The sequence below is a fragment of the Salpingoeca rosetta genome, assembly GCF_000188695.1.
Source record: "Salpingoeca rosetta unplaced genomic scaffold supercont1.24, whole genome shotgun sequence".
In the NCBI taxonomy this organism is placed as follows: domain Eukaryota; class Choanoflagellata; order Craspedida; family Salpingoecidae; genus Salpingoeca; species Salpingoeca rosetta.
The window spans coordinates 60,561-75,424 of record NW_004754910.1 but is presented as its reverse complement, the minus strand read 5'-3'; the positions used below and the strand labels follow the sequence as shown (position 1 = coordinate 75,424).

At 56.2% G+C, this 14,864-nt stretch overlaps 4 protein-coding genes across 4 annotated transcripts in view; 2 read left to right on the top strand and 2 right to left on the bottom strand.

Annotated features, from left to right (window-relative positions):
- Positions 1 to 3,298, top strand: part of PTSG_08534 (uncharacterized protein) — a 3,846-nt gene extending 548 nt beyond the window's left edge. Inside the window, exons 2-5 of the mRNA XM_004990268.1 lie at positions 311 to 418; positions 573 to 778; positions 1,044 to 1,446; positions 1,773 to 3,298. Coding sequence (XP_004990325.1) covers positions 311 to 418; positions 573 to 778; positions 1,044 to 1,446; positions 1,773 to 2,942 — 1,887 coding nt within the window. The 3' untranslated portion in view covers positions 2,943 to 3,298. The remainder of the gene's footprint in view (positions 1 to 310; positions 419 to 572; positions 779 to 1,043; positions 1,447 to 1,772) is intronic.
- A 378-nt stretch (positions 3,299 to 3,676) lies between these two features.
- Positions 3,677 to 10,748, bottom strand: PTSG_08533 (basolateral NaK(2Cl) cotransporter). Its single transcript, XM_004990267.1, has 17 exons — positions 10,136 to 10,748; positions 9,625 to 9,795; positions 9,205 to 9,335; positions 8,895 to 8,980; positions 8,332 to 8,714; positions 7,968 to 8,134; positions 7,599 to 7,749; positions 7,205 to 7,354; positions 6,844 to 7,027; positions 6,525 to 6,651; positions 6,152 to 6,292; positions 5,831 to 5,884; positions 5,485 to 5,638; positions 5,092 to 5,217; positions 4,754 to 4,822; positions 4,368 to 4,529; positions 3,677 to 3,939 (listed from the first exon to the last, which is right to left on the bottom strand). Exons 1-17 carry the CDS (start codon positions 10,676 to 10,678, stop codon positions 3,787 to 3,789), a joined length of 2,952 nt encoding a protein of 983 aa, XP_004990324.1. The 5' UTR covers positions 10,679 to 10,748; the 3' UTR covers positions 3,677 to 3,786.
- A 544-nt stretch (positions 10,749 to 11,292) lies between these two features.
- On the top strand, positions 11,293 to 13,834 carry PTSG_08532 (syndecan binding protein). The gene is made up of 4 exons (XM_004990266.1): positions 11,293 to 11,545; positions 11,773 to 12,372; positions 12,615 to 12,890; positions 13,237 to 13,834. The coding sequence occupies exons 1-4, from the start codon at positions 11,498 to 11,500 to the stop codon at positions 13,375 to 13,377; spliced, it is 1,065 nt and encodes a 354-aa protein (XP_004990323.1). The 5' UTR covers positions 11,293 to 11,497; the 3' UTR covers positions 13,378 to 13,834.
- PTSG_08531 (glycogen phosphorylase) overlaps positions 13,703 to 14,864 on the bottom strand; it is a 6,637-nt gene continuing 5,475 nt past the window's right edge. The window contains exons 12-13 of the mRNA XM_004990265.1: positions 14,605 to 14,683; positions 13,703 to 14,285 (exon numbers count right to left, since the gene is read on the bottom strand). Of these exons, the coding sequence (XP_004990322.1) occupies positions 14,067 to 14,285; positions 14,605 to 14,683 (298 nt within the window). The 3' untranslated portion in view covers positions 13,703 to 14,066. The remainder of the gene's footprint in view (positions 14,286 to 14,604; positions 14,684 to 14,864) is intronic.

Below are 14,864 nucleotides of genomic sequence, written 5' to 3'. Positions count from 1 at the left end.
AATAATAAATATAAAACACGAGCAAAAAACACGGGGCGGCGCAAGGTGGGTAGATGTATTTTCTTTTTTACATCGATGAGTAATAGGGGGCATGGTGAAAACTCTGTTATGTGGATATATTTTTCTTTTTTAATTGAAGCGAAGAGGGGGTGACGATGCGAGAGGACTCTACAGACACACACTCACACACACACACACACACACACACACACACACACACACACGCACGCACACACACACGCACACACACACGCGCGCGCGCACACACACACACACACACACTTGCACACATCATAACGACATGCCACAGATTATGCTTGAGCGTGGGCTGAACCCAAACCTCTCTGCCAGTGGCATCTCCCTCCTGCACGTTGCTGCCATGAACGGCAAGCATCTCATGGCCAAGATGCTCCTTCGGGTACGTGGGCGCTGACCGGTGCAAATCCTTGCGTCATCTTTCCAACCAGCAAACCGTGGTCCATCTTCTTGCTTGCGCTTGCACCCTGAATTCTTATTTCGCACCTCAACTCACAATCACACACACAATCACACACACACACATCAAACACCAGGCTGGTGCTGATGCGACGGCCAAGGACCTGCGTGGGATGACGCCTGCGGACTCTGCCAAGGACGACGTCACGCGCACCGTCCTCAACACCCCACTCGCGTCGCTCTCCCCTGAAACGGAGTTTGATGTTGGCGAGCAGGTGTTCTGCTCCGAGGACAACGGCACGCGCCGCCCAGCCGAGATTGTCAGCGCTCTTCCAAACAAGCGGTATGCATGTGTGTGTGTGTGTGTGTGTGTGTGTGTGTGTGTGTGTGTGTGTGTGTGTGTGTGTGTGTGTGTATGTATGTGTGTGCATTTTGCTGCCCCAAACTCTTCCAACAACACGCGTCTCATCCGCTTCATCCTCCCTTCTTCCCCCTCAATCCCTCGCCACCAACTACCACAAACCCTTGTTCGCCTCCATCGCCCCTCTAACACCTCTGTTGCGTGCTCCCTTCTCAATACCTTCTCTCCCCTCGCCACGGACCCGCAGGTTCAGCGTGCAACTGCTTGGCTTCAACACGAAGCTCGAGGTGGATGCTTCGGCCCTGACCAAAGTCAACGTGGAGGAGGTGGAGCGCCAGCTCAAGTTCATGCAGCAGGCAAAGGACGCCCGCAAGCAGCAGCAGCAGCAGCAGCGCGCGCGTGCCCGTGCTCGCTCATCCATTGCTCCCATCCCCTCGGAGCCCACCACGCCCCTCACCACGGCCACCTCCTCCGCCTTTGCGCTCCCCACTGTTGACTCGAGTTCGCTGCGGGGAAGCCGCCGCGGAAGCGTTGCTGCTCGCGACACCACAAGTTCCAAGCGCAGGGCTGGCTCGCAGATGGCGACACCGCCCTCCTCTGCCCGCGCCCCAAAGACACCCAAGATGGCTGCCACCACAGACGCCACACAGGTGCGTTATGTTTGTGCGTGTGTGAGTGTGAGTATTAGTATGGGTGTATGAGTATGTGTGTATGTGTGAATGTGAGTAAGAGTAGGTGTGTATGAGTAGGTGTGTGTGTGTGTGTGTGTGTGAACGTGAGTATGAGTATGGGTAAGTGTGTGCATAGTGTGTGTCAATGTAATAGCGCTGTGTTTACTTGAGCCGTTGCTCTCTGGTTCTTCCTTCCCCATTCCAATTCCCCGTGTCCATTTTCCCGCCCTCACCCCCTCCCCCCACACCTTTACACACCACCACCCCCACCACCACCACCACCACCACCACCATCGCCACTGCAGGCCGCCATGATGCAGCAGCTCAACCAGGCCCTGAATGCGCTCGAATCCCTCAAGGACACCGTCGCCTCCCTCACCACCACCGCCACCGCTGCTGCCACCCCTGTGGCCGTGCCAACCTTCACGGGCGGTGCCGCCGTTGGTGCCGGTGTTGACGCGACGACGGCGCAGCTGCTGGAGGAGAACAGGACGCTGCAGGAGATGGTGGACATGCTGCGCGCACAGCAGCAGGAGTCCAAGGCCGCATTTGCAACCTCGCCCGCCATGACGCAATCCATGGCCAACAAGGAGGACGCCGACCGCATCAAGGTGATTGCCGAGCTGCGGACCAAGTGCATCCAGCTGGAGGCCGAGCGGGACCGGTACAAGCGGCTGATGGAGATCAGCGCAGCCAAGTACGCGCGGCTGTCGGCTGCACACGAGGCCGCCAAGGCCGAGGCCGAGGCCGAGGCCCGGCAGCAGGAAGAGGCACTGAGGAAGGAGGAGGAGGAGAAGAAGGGCAAGGCCGCGGGTGGCGACGATGATGCACAGGACATGCAGACGGGTGAGGATGGCGACGATGAGGACAAGAAGGAGGAAGACAAGGAGGAGGACAAGGGCCACGAGGAGGAAGAGAGCAAGGACACGGACACGGCAGCAGCGACAACCCCGCCTGCGGAGGGCGAATCCACCACGACGACCACAACCACTGCAGCAGCTGGCGATGATGATGCTGAGAAGGAGACAGAAGCCGAGGAGGCAAAGGAGGAGGAGGAAGACGAGGCGTCCAAGCAACACGACGAGAGCACGGAGGATGAGAAGCAACACCAGGATGGTGACAGCAAGGAGGAGGACCAGCAGAAGGAGGAGGGTGATAGCAAGGAAGAGCCATCAGCCACTGCCACAACTGCCATGGACACTGGCGATGATGAGCAGGACGCCGCGGCCACAACAGCGCCATCCGCCACCACGCCCGCCACATCAGAGGCAGCAGTGGAGGAAGCAGCCACTGCCACGCCAGCCGTGTCTGAAACGACACCAACGGCAGCACCAACAGCACCAGCAGAAGCAGGCACAGAGGAGAAGACAGAGGGCCAGGCTGAGAAGACACAGGCAACAGCACCAACTGTCGACGGTGATTGCAGCAACCAACCTGCAACCACCACCACAACAACAGCGGGCGAGGTGGCCTAAACTGTGGTGCAACGAACATGTGCACACACGCGCATGTGTTTGTGTATGTGTGTATGCGTGCACATGTATACCTGCGCGCGCGTGTATGTGTGCTTGTGCTGTCAGTGGCGATGGTGCACGTGGCGCTGTGAACTGTGAACGCCGTCTGTGAACCTTCCTCTTTCCATGCCCTTGTCCATGATCTTGCGTTGTCTTTGAAGGTGCGCACAACTGTGTTTTGTAGTGCTTGTTTGGTGGTTTGGTTGGCGTTTCAACGGTGGCACGCTGTTGTATTGTGTTGTGCTGCCCTGAGCTGCTGTGTTTGGGAGCGAGAGAGAGAGAGGGGGGGGGGTGCGCGTGATAGCTGAAGCCGCTTTGCAGAAATGGTTCATTGGTTTTGTTTGTTTTTTTCATTTAGAACCAACAAGAAACAAGGCACGAAGCAAGCAACCTTGGCGCAAGATCATGCCAACGAGGGGACGTGAAGAAAAGAAGACAATTATCAGCACAGCAAACGAGCACAAGAGCGAGCCTACGCGAGGAGAGAGAAAGAGAGAGAGAGAGAGAGAGGAAAGGAATGGGATATGGAAGTGGCAGATGGGGGAGCGAGATTGTCGCCGACAGGGAGGGAGGCGACACGCACTTGTTTCCGGCGCATGAACACACAAATTCACATGCGTGCACATGCACGTGTGTGCACATGCAATGCATGCAGCACACACACACACACACACACACACACACACACACACACACACACACACACACACACACACACACACACACACAGACGTGCACGCATTGCCAATCAGGCCCAACCATCGCTGCTGGGCTGAGCGACCTTTGTGGTGCAAAGTAACCGGGTCTACATGGACGTGGAGATGTAGGACGTGGTCTCGCCACTGGCCACGAGCGCCACTGGGGGTAGGTCTGCAGACAGGCGATCAATCACGTGCATGTATGCGGATGCGGAGGCGTCGGTCAGGTGGCGCGGGGGCTCTGGCAGTGGCACGAACAGCTGGGAGGTGGCATAGGTGGCGTGGGATGGCGTGGGGGAGGGGTACAGGTGTGAGGGGTGATGAGATGAAGGAGTAGCCTGTGGACTGGATGTTAGACGTGCGCAGGTACACAGGACCAGACGTACACACACACACACACACACACACACACACACACACACACACACACACACACACACACACACACACACACACACACACGCACGCACACACTCTCTTACGTACTTACACATAACCCCCCTCACTCACACAGGCACGCACACACACATACATACATACATACATACATACATACATACATACATACATACATACATACATACATACATACATACATACATACATACATACATACACACACACATACATACATACATACATACACATACATACATACATACACACACAGGCACGCACACATATTTACCTGGCACGTGTTATCTGCGTGGTGTTTCATGAGGGTGTTGAGGATGGTGGCCTGTAGCGTTGGCGGCAGCTGCTCCACATCAGACAAGTCGCCGCTGTTGCTGTCGTGGATGTATGTGCAGTACTCGGGTACAAGCTGCTTCAAGTCATGCAGCGTCACAATCTACCCAGCAGGCAGGTGGAAGGTGGGGTTGGCGCGCGTGAGTGGAACTGCGGGTTAGGAGTGACGAAAGAGTGAAGCAGGGATGGCAAGCATGATGGCAAGGCCGTGCACCATGAACGGTGAACGGTAAACAACGTGCAGGTGGTGTTGGGGCAGCGCACATGAAGCCACAGATAGACATGAGACAAAGAGGCATGTGCAGGCAATGCCAGAATGCGGCACACCTTTATGTCCTGGTCCTCGATGTCAACACGCCCTTCCTTGCAGAACTCGCGCAGCTGTTGCTCAGCCAGCTTGAATGTGTGCGCACGCGTGCGTATGCGGTGTGTGTGTGTGTGTGTGTGTGTGTGTGTGTGTGTGTGTGTGTGTGTGTGTGTGTGTGTGTGTGTGTGTGTGTGTGTGTGTGTGTGTGTGTGTGTGTGTGGTGGGGTGGTGGTGATGACGGTGGCGGCGGCAGTGAGTGCAAGCGTAAAGGCGACATTGGGATAGGGTGGCATGCGTTTCGAGCAGCAACAGCCAGCACCCCATGATCATCATCATAATCATCGTCACCACATCTCACCAGGGCCTCGGCGTTTGCCTCTGTAGCGGATGAACCAGCGATGTTTGCGAGGTGGAAGATGCGCACGCGGTGGAGGCTGCGCTGTTTCCTCAGACCACCTGCGCCAATTCGCGACACCTGCAGGATCTGTGTTTTGGGGGGGGGGGAGCGAGATGAGGGAGGGGTTGAGTGGATGAGGGAAGGAGGAAGCGAAGGTGTTGGGGGATGCTTGGTGGTATGTGCGGTGATTGGAGTCATTAATGATGTCCACGCGTCCGAGTGATATGCAAGCCACACAGAGCAGCACACAGAGCAGCACGAGTACGCACGCAAGAGCAGGTGCTTTCACTGCACGACGACGACCAACAGGATGATGATGTCGACTGCGACCACGAGGGCAGTGTGGCAGCTCACCTGGCCGAGCTGAACGAGAAGGGCGACAAGACCCGTGAAGCAGATGGGTCCCGGTGTCTCCTCCATGGAGGGGGTGCTCGCATCGTAATCGTCGGCAGTCGAGTTGGTCGAGGACTCTGACATGGGCACGCTCAACGCGGACGGCGCACGCTGCCTGATGGTGGTGATGATGATGCGATAGAGAGCGTTGGAGGCGGTGAGGAAATGTATCAAGCAAGGGATACGTGGTAGGGGCGTGAGGATAATGAGTGCCAATGCAGTGTCGTGTGTGATGGCGGTTTGTCACACCATATCATGTGCATCCAAACACCATGAGTAGCCTCAGGTTGCATGACGACGACGCTACCTGTTGTTGGCGGTCCACGATCCAAAGATCCACACGTCCACATTCGGCAGGGCGCTGTGGTGATGGCCGTGATGAGAGGCAAAGAGGAAAAGGGGAGGAGGAGGAGGAGGAGGAGGAGGAGGAGGAGGAGGAGGAGGAGGAGGAGGAGGTGGAGGAGGAGGAGGAGGAGGTGGTGGTGGTGGTAGTGGTGGAGTGGATAATGAATGAGCCACAGCATGACGTGTAATGCCAACACACACACAGACTCAGACACACATCACACATCACCATCATCACTGCGTAACACAACAAAGGGCATCGCACCAACACCCCCCCCCCCACCTCGTGTGCGTGTAGATGCGGCGGCGGCGACCGAGAACGGCCTCGCCAAAGTTGCGCGCAATCACGCAGTTCTTGTTGTAGGCGAGAATGTCCGACACGAGGCGGCAGAACGGGAGCGCAGAGTCCAGTGGGAGGTTGCACCTGGGCATGATCAAGGCGGTTGGTTTGGTGAGCAGGTGTGGCAGTGAGCAACATAACAACAACAGACATTGCCAGTGATTGTACAAAGGGAAGAGACCAAAGAGCAAAGTTACCGAGCAAGCAACCAAACTAAACCAAGCACGAAAGCAACCAAGCAAAATAAACCAAGCACGAAAGCAAGCAAACTAAAGCAAGCACGAAAGCAAGCGAAACCGACCCCATCACCACTGACTTCATTGCGGGGACGGTGTTGACGTTTTCCTTGTCCTTGTTGAGGTGCGTGATCAATTGCTCGTACATGTGCACATCGAATACGTCCTCATCGTCATCACGCTTTGCTTCGAAGAACGGAACAACCACTGCAACCGGAGATCAAAGGGAAGCAGGAGGCGTATGTGCGTGTGTGCGTGCGTGTAATTGCGTCAAAGCAGTGAGATATAAACTGTTCACGTGCAAAGATTTTGCGTAGCAGCACGAATGCAACCACCCCACCACCTCCAACCCCCCCCCCCTCTCCCACCTCCTCCTGGCCTGAGCGTGTGTGCGGGCACCTGTGTTGATGACGAGACCGCCGAGACCGCTGGTGTCCATGAGGATTCGGTATGCGAGGTTGATGTCCTCGCTCGCCGTCGTGTGCACAAACGACTTGAGGCGGTGCCGCTTGACAAACCCGTTCCACGCGTCGCGCAGCCGGAGCGACGTCGCGTGTATGTCTGCACGGCGGCCAGGCAGCACCTGTGGTGGGTGGGTGGGTGGCACAGGTGAGGGGACAACGCTTCCGTATGGTAACATAACAATGGCCGCACAAGCGAAGAATAACAGGGCTATTCTCTCCTCTCCCACCCGCAAACGCACATGCACTTCACTCTCTCACTCTCATTCCAGACCACTGCCTCCGCCATGCCTGCGCACCTGTGCAATGACCATGAGACCGCCCTTCTTGAGCGCGTTGCAGAATGCGAGCAGACCCGCGTCGCACCCGCCAGCCAGCACCAGCAGGTTTGGCTTCCAGTACTTGGAGTGCGACTGCATTGTCGACAGCCGCAGCAGGTACTTGCGCACCTATGTTGTTGGAAGAAAGGGAGGGAGGATGGAGGGTGTGAGAATTGTGATGTGGTGAAGGGGAGGAGGAAGATCGCGCAAAGGCTTACAGAGACGCAGATTCAAACACACACGTACACACGTACACACAGACACACACAGAGACACACACACAGACACACACAGACACACACACACACACGTACACACACACAGACACACACAGACACACACACACAGATGTTTGTGCAAGCGCCAGCGAGACCTGGTGGTAGATGAGCTCGTTGGTGATATCGCCCCAGTCTGTGGCCGGGCCATAGAGGGAGAGGTAGACGTACAGCAGCAGCATGCACGCCAGCGTCACCGCAGCGTAGATCCAGTTGAGATAGAACATCACCACAATGTTCAGGATGGCGCTGCGGTGGTGGTGGTGGTGGTGGAGTCGAAGGTGCAGGTGGTGGTGGTTGTTGTTGTGGTTGTGGTTGTGGCGAGTAAAAGTGTAATGTAAGTGAAGAGCGGCAAATGTGTGTCAAGGTGATGTACATACACAGACACGCGCATACACAAAGACACACACAAAGACACACAAAACACCGCCATCGCCGCCACCACCACCACCCTGCTGCCTTCTTACCCGAGGAGGGCTGTTGGCCAGGAGTAGAACTTGAAGCGCGGGCGGAAGTTTGGAGCGCCCATTGCGCTGAGGATGAAACAGGTGAGGTTGACGACAGCATAAGATAAGCAGAAGAACGACGTCTCAATGGGCGCAACGACATCGAGGTCGCCAATCATCACGCACGCCTGGTGAGAAGGGGGGGGGGGGGTTGTGAGGCATGGGTGGAAGGATGCGGATTTTTTTAAATTTTTGTTTGGGGGGGGGATGATGACAGCTTCAAAGACAAGCGTTCAGGCTGATATGACAATCAGACAAACAGACAGAGAGAGACACGCACACACACACACACACACACACACACACACACACACACAACGCGCACCTGTGCGATGACCCAGGTGAACGCGACGGCCACACGTGGTTCATCGCCCTTCTTGGAACCGTATGCAAACGGCTTCAGGATGCCCATGAGGTCATCTCGCGCCATCGCCTGCAGCACACGCGACCCGCCAAACAGCGAGCCAAGTCCCGAGCTCAGCGATGAGATGAGGATGCCAACCACCACAATGTACGGCGACCCAACACACGCGTCCTGGTAGATGTTCTGGTCGTTGACGAGGGTGGAGCGGTTGAAGCTGCCGCCCATAAACGTGATTTGCAGCGTGTAGATGATGTACGCTGTCAGCAGCGCAGACAACGTGCCCACGGGGATGCTATGCGCCGGGTTTTTCAAATCGCCAGACAAATTGGCGCCCTCCATAATGCCTGCAAGCAACCGCGTCAGAGCAGCAGCAGTTGAGCGTTAGCACACGTGTGTGCTGTGCGCGCTTGTGTGTGATATGTGTGTGTGTGTGTGTGTGTGTGTGTGTGTGTGTGTGTGTGTGTGTGTGTGTGTGTGTGTGATGGCAGGGGTCCGCGAGCACAGGATATCCAACAGATGCGCACCTGTGACCATGGGGAACATGATGGCGAAGATGGTGTGGATGTCGCATTTGCCGTGGCACGACTCGCTCACCGTCAGGTCAGGGTACCTGGCGCATTTGCGGGAAACGCGAGTGGCAATTTGAGGTTATCTTTGGGACAAGGGGGTGGCATTGCAGTCGCAAGGGGCGGATGGGGGGGGGCTCGAAACATGCACATACACATACACACACACACACACACACACACACACACACACACGCACACACACGCGCGCGCACACACATACACACACACGCGCGCACACACACATATGCACAGCACGCATACGTACAGGTTATCGTGCGCGTGCTTGGGGAATGAGGTGCTGGTGTTGAAGGCGGTGCCATTTGATGTGAACTGCACAGTAAAGTCGCGTGGAATGAGGAAGCTGATCATGCCAATCGCAATCGACCCAAACTGAACCTGTCATGGTGGTCGTAGCAGTGGTGGTGGCGGTGATAAGAGGCGAAGAAAGCGCATGTGGAGGTGTGCGAATGCGTATTTGAATGCGTGAATGCATGTGCGTTTGCATATCTTGAACCAGCATCAAGCAGGCAAGGGTACGGGGGTTGCGGCTCAACACAAATAAATATCATCATCATCATCATCAGCATCATCAGCATCATCATCATCATCATCATCAGCAGCAGCAGCAGCAGCAGCAGCAGCAGCAGCAGTAGCAGCAGCGATGTGGCGAGGAATGCGTGCTCACCATGAAGAAGAGGACGTTGAACTTGGAGAAGAACTCTGCGCCGAGCATGCTGATGGTGAGGATGAAGAGGAGGCCCAGTGACGCAATGAGGCGCATGATCCACATTGGTTCCGCCGCGTCGGGGAAGAATGTGCTCTGTACCGTCGTGGCAAACCCGAGCGAATAGAAGGCCTGGGGAAAGCGGAGGAGTTGAGCGAAAGAAGGCAACAAGGCAGCAGAGGCGTGGATATTGTGGGCATGGCGGCCGGACTGACGGCAGGGCAGGTACGTAAGGCAGGCAGGCAGATGCACACAAACCCAAACAGAACACACACACACACACAAACACACACACACACACACACACACACACACACACACACACACACGTACAGGCAGACGGAGCATTCACGCACACACACACACACACACGCACACACACACACACACAGACAGGTAGAAAGAGCATTCACGCACACACACACACACACATATATACAGGCAGACACACAAAACAAAGGAGCGCACGTACCACGCCCATGGCATATGCGGCATAGAAGAGGAGGCCGATGGCACCGCCAAACTCCGGGCCGAGACAACGTGAGATCATAAAGTACGAGCCGCCCGTGGAGATCATGCCGTTGGTGACGAGTGCGCTCACGCTGAGCACGGTCAGGACAGCCTGCAGCGTGGCGATGGTGAGCATGGCCAGGGTGACGAGGATGCCTGCCTCGCCCACAATCCAGCCCAAGCGGAGGAAGAGGATGATGCCCATGATGTTGAGGAGGCAGGGCACATAGCAGCCGTTGATGGTGCCGAGCTGGTTCTTGACGTGGCCGACGTGTTGTGCGACCTCCACATCTCCTGCTGTTCCTGCCGCACCTGCCGCTGTTGAGCCTGCGTTCTGGTAACCAGGACTTCTGGTGCCGCCGGTTGGGGTGCTGATCAGCACGCCGCCACTCGACGCCTCGACTGCGGATGGTGTTGGCGTTGGCCAATGTGGCCCTGGCGCTGCTGCGATCCCTGACGATGCACGTTGCCCTGCGCCGCCCAGCAGCGGCTGCGACTCGGACATATTGTGTGTGTGTGTGTTTGTGTGTGTGCTGTCTGTGCTGTATGTGTGTCTGTGCTGTATGTGTGTCTGTGTGTCTGTGTGTATGTGTCTGTGTGTATGTGTGTCTGTGTGTCTGTGTGTGTGTGTGTGTTCTCACGACTCTCCCAGCCACCCTCTTCGCCTGCACAGAGTGAATGCTCTTCAGCAGCAGTCGTGCTTCAACGTTGTGTCGTGCAGTCCCAAGACACAATACACAGGCAGCGACAACGACGATCTTGATGGCAGCGAGGCCGCGCGTTAGTGCTTCCTCCACACACACACACCACACCTTTTGATTCCTCCAATCAATGTGAAGAAGAAGCCAAGTGCGCAAAGTCCGCCTTGCTTGCGGCAATGCAGGCATTTTGCCACAGTTCCTTGCAAACGTTCTTTGGGCATTGTGGGCAAAATGTAATTTGCCTCACAAAAAATTTACTGGCTGTATGGTACGGGCCCATCGGCAAACACTGGCACAATAATTAAAAAATTGCGCGGAAAGTTCTCAATGCTCTGAGCGTGATGAGTCATCAGCTGGGCGGCGCAACGCAAGCAAGGCGAGAAGGCAAGCAAGACTGGTGTTCCACACACAACGACAAGCAGCATTCATCCACACCTGCGATTCCCCACCACCACCACCAACCAACCATCCTTCCATATCCCCACCTCATTCCACTTTATATCTCCTCGCAGACACCGCTCACATCCAACGAACGACCCACACATCTGCAGCATCCATCCATTGATCGATCGATCCGCGTTCCTCCCCTTTCACACACAAAAAGGAAGCAAGAGCAACCAATCATGTCTGGGCTTTACCCCACGCTCGAGGATATGACTGTTGACAAGGAGGTATGTTCATATTGAGTTGTGCCGTGCTGCGTGGTGTCCTTCCTGTTTTTTCCAAATGCAAACGCGAACCCTGAACGCGAACCTTGTTCGCTCACACATGCAGACACACGCACAATGCATGCGCATTGTCACCACCTGCCTGCCTTTTCCCCATTCCCTCACTCGCACGAACGTTGCTGTGTTTGTGTTCTTTTTGTGTGTGTTTTTCCCGTCCTTCCCATTGGCAGGCGCGTGCTGCCATTGCGCTGACCGCCGCGTCACAACAGCAGCAGCAGCCGTACCAGCAGCCGCCCTCGTATGCGTCCTCATCGTCGGCGCCGTCCATGGCGTCGTCGTACTCGTCAGCCATGTCTGGGCCTTACGGCGCCCCGCCTCCGCCACAGGCGACAACCACCACGACCACCGTGGCCACAACCTACCAGAGCCCCTACGCCAGCCTGATGGAGGACCTTGGCGTGGACTACCTCGGCATCGACACATCGCCCCAGGCCATCATGTCGCAGATGCCGGCCGAGGTGCAGCACCAGATGCAGCACGACTACCAGATGCAGGTGGCCACCATGCCGCCTCCGGAGCAGCGCGCCGTCATGCCGCGTCAGGACCTCCCCGGCTCGCACGCCATTGCGGCGCTCACCCCACAGACAGACCGCGGCCTTGTCGCCGGCACCATCCGCCAGGGCGTGCGGGAGATTGTGCTGGCCAAGAGCCAGGAGGGCAAGCTTGGCATTGCGGTGAAGGCCATTGACAAGGGCGTCTTTGTCTCGTTTGTCTGGTCCAACAGCGCCGCCGCCATGGCCGGCCTCCGCTTTGGCGACCAAATCCTCCAGGTGTGTGTGCGTGTTGTGTGTGTGTGTGTGTGTATGTACGTGTGTACGTGTGTACGTGTGTGTGTGTATATGTACGTGTGTACGTGTGTACGTGTGTACGTGTGTGTGCATGGACTGAGTGTGTCATCCAACCCCCCCCCCTTCTTATTGCCAGCATCCCTGCTTCTTTGGGTCCTTCAACCACTCACCTCAGCTACCATCTCCACTCAACACCACCAACACGACCACCACCACCTCAACAGATCAACGGCCAGAACGTGGCTGGCTTCAGCGACTCCAAGGCGCTGCGTGCGCTGAAGAGTGCGCCGGAGGAGCGGGTTGTGCTCGCCATCCGCGACCGCCCATGGTGTCGCTCCCTCACCGTCCGCAAGGACTCGCTCAACCACTGCGGCTTCACCGTGCGTGGCGGGTCTGTCTCCAACATTGTCAAGGACTCGTCTGCGGCGCGCAACGGTCTCCTCATCAACCACCGCCTCATCGAGGTCAACGGCCAGAACGTCGTTGGCATGACAGACAAGGTGCGTGCGTGCGTGTGTGTGTGTGTGTGTGTATCCTGCGTGTGTGTGTGTCTGTGTGTGTGTGTGTGTGTGTGTGTGTCCTCTGTGCGTGTGTGTGTGTGTGTCTTATGTCTGTGTCTGTGTGTCCTCTGTGCGTGCGCGCGTGTGTGTGCGTGTCTGTGCCTCTGTCTATGTCTATGCCTATGTCCGTAACTTCTCCAATCTTTCTACACATCTGCCTGTCTCTCTGTGCTCATCTGTTTGTGTGCCTGCTCCACTTCAACTGACGTTCCCTCACCATCCATCACCACGACCCTCCCCTCTTTCTCACACGACCAATCTCATCTGTTGCTGCTGCACCCATCAGGGCATTGTGTCTGTGATCAAGGAGAGCCCGCCGTCGGTGACGCTGACCATCATGCCGACCTTCATCTACAACCACCTCATCAAGAAGATTGGCTCGTCCCTCATCAAGAAGTACATGGACCACACCATCCCGGAGATCTGAGTGCACCCGCCTCACCTCATCGACCATCCACCTCCACACACACGACACCACTCAACAATGACAAAATACGCCCCCCCCCCACGCACACTCTCGACTGCTCGCCCGCGCCCTTTCTTCTTGATCATGCATGCCTGTCCACTGCTGTGATTGCTGTTGGTTTACGTTAACACCAACAGCCCACGCGAGCGGCAATTACATATAGCGTTGATCTGTGCCTGCCCACACTCTTGGTCATGGAATTCGTTCATTTTGTGTCTTCTTCTTGTGGTTCTGCCTTGTTCCTGTGTTTGCTTGTTGTTGTTCCATTGCGTGCAGTGCTGTTTCCCCCTTCCATTGTGGTTGTGCTTCATTCTCTTCAATGGATGTTGTGATTTGACGCCAGCCATCACGCAAACCCAACGCACGGCCAACCGTTGTAAACGAAAACCAAAACACCAAGACGCACGTTGAGCACCAGAAACGCAAAGAACGAGCAACATGTGTGTATGGAGAGGGAGAACCAAGGAGTAAACGCAACAGCAGATACGCAAGACGGTGTGGGAAAAAGACAAAAGAGGGAGTTGCAAACGGTATAACGTTCATGTGTGCGATGACAGACGCACGGCAGTCCACACACCAACGACACCAACGACACCAACAGCACACTCAACCCTGCAACCACGCCCACACCGCCAACAACAGGGGCATCATCACTTCTTCTCAGCGTCTGCGGTGGCGGTGGTGGGGACGGCACCGTTGGCCTCCCCGACGACCGGGTCGACGAGGACGGGGAACGCGCGCCAGATGTCCTTTGTGTACTGCGCAATGGTGCGGTCCGACGAGAAAAACCCGCCGTTGGCCACGTTGATGATGCACTTCTTCGCCCACGACACAGAGTCCTGGAAGTCGCGCCCAAGTTGATCTTGCACCTGTATCAGGTGGGTGGCAGTTAACCAGTGATAATGGCAATGGTGGTGTTGGGCGGTGGTGGCAGTGGTGGGCGGTGGTGGTGGTGGTGAATATGTTAGTCGAGATGTGTTCGTCGAGATGGTGGTGGTGGTCAAGGTGAGGCAGCAGGAAACACGGAACACCGATCACGAAGCACAAAGCACTTGGCAGCGTTTGATCGTCTTGTGGTGGGGGGTAACAGAGCGCATTGGAAGGAGGCGTGCAGGGCAGCACATGGTATCATCATCATCATCATCATCATCATCATCATTATCGCAGGGACATGGATATGCCACGTACGCGCATGTAGTCCTCGTAGTCCTTGAGGAGGCAGAAGCGGTCGCCGTGCTTCATCAGCGTGTCCAGCAGGTCGTGGAACCTCAAAACGCAGCACAGTGCAGGAGAGTAGACACAGTGAACACGGTGCTGGAGTGTGTGCAGTGCACAACGCGCCTTGCTGACGGTGTAAGCAATCATACAAACACGAATTCACACTGAAACCACAGAAAGGGGGGGGGAGAGAGAGAGAGAGAGAGAGAGAGAGAGAGAGAGAGAGAGAG

Coding starts and splice junctions, on each gene's coding strand:
- PTSG_08533 (XM_004990267.1), bottom strand. CDS start 10,678: ATGTCCGAGTCGCAGCCGCTGCTGGGCGGCGCAGGGCAACGTGCATCG. Junction 9,796..10,135: donor CCGCATATGCCATGGGCGTG/GTACGTGCGCTC, acceptor CGCTTTCCCCAG/GCCTTCTATTCGCTCGGGTT. Junction 5,218..5,484: donor TTCTCGTTCAGCTCGGCCAG/GTGAGCTGCCAC, acceptor CCCAAAACACAG/ATCCTGCAGGTGTCGCGAAT.
- PTSG_08532 (XM_004990266.1), top strand. CDS start 11,498: ATGTCTGGGCTTTACCCCACGCTCGAGGATATGACTGTTGACAAGGAG. Junction 11,546..11,772: donor ATATGACTGTTGACAAGGAG/GTATGTTCATAT, acceptor TCCCATTGGCAG/GCGCGTGCTGCCATTGCGCT. Junction 12,891..13,236: donor TCGTTGGCATGACAGACAAG/GTGCGTGCGTGC, acceptor TGCACCCATCAG/GGCATTGTGTCTGTGATCAA.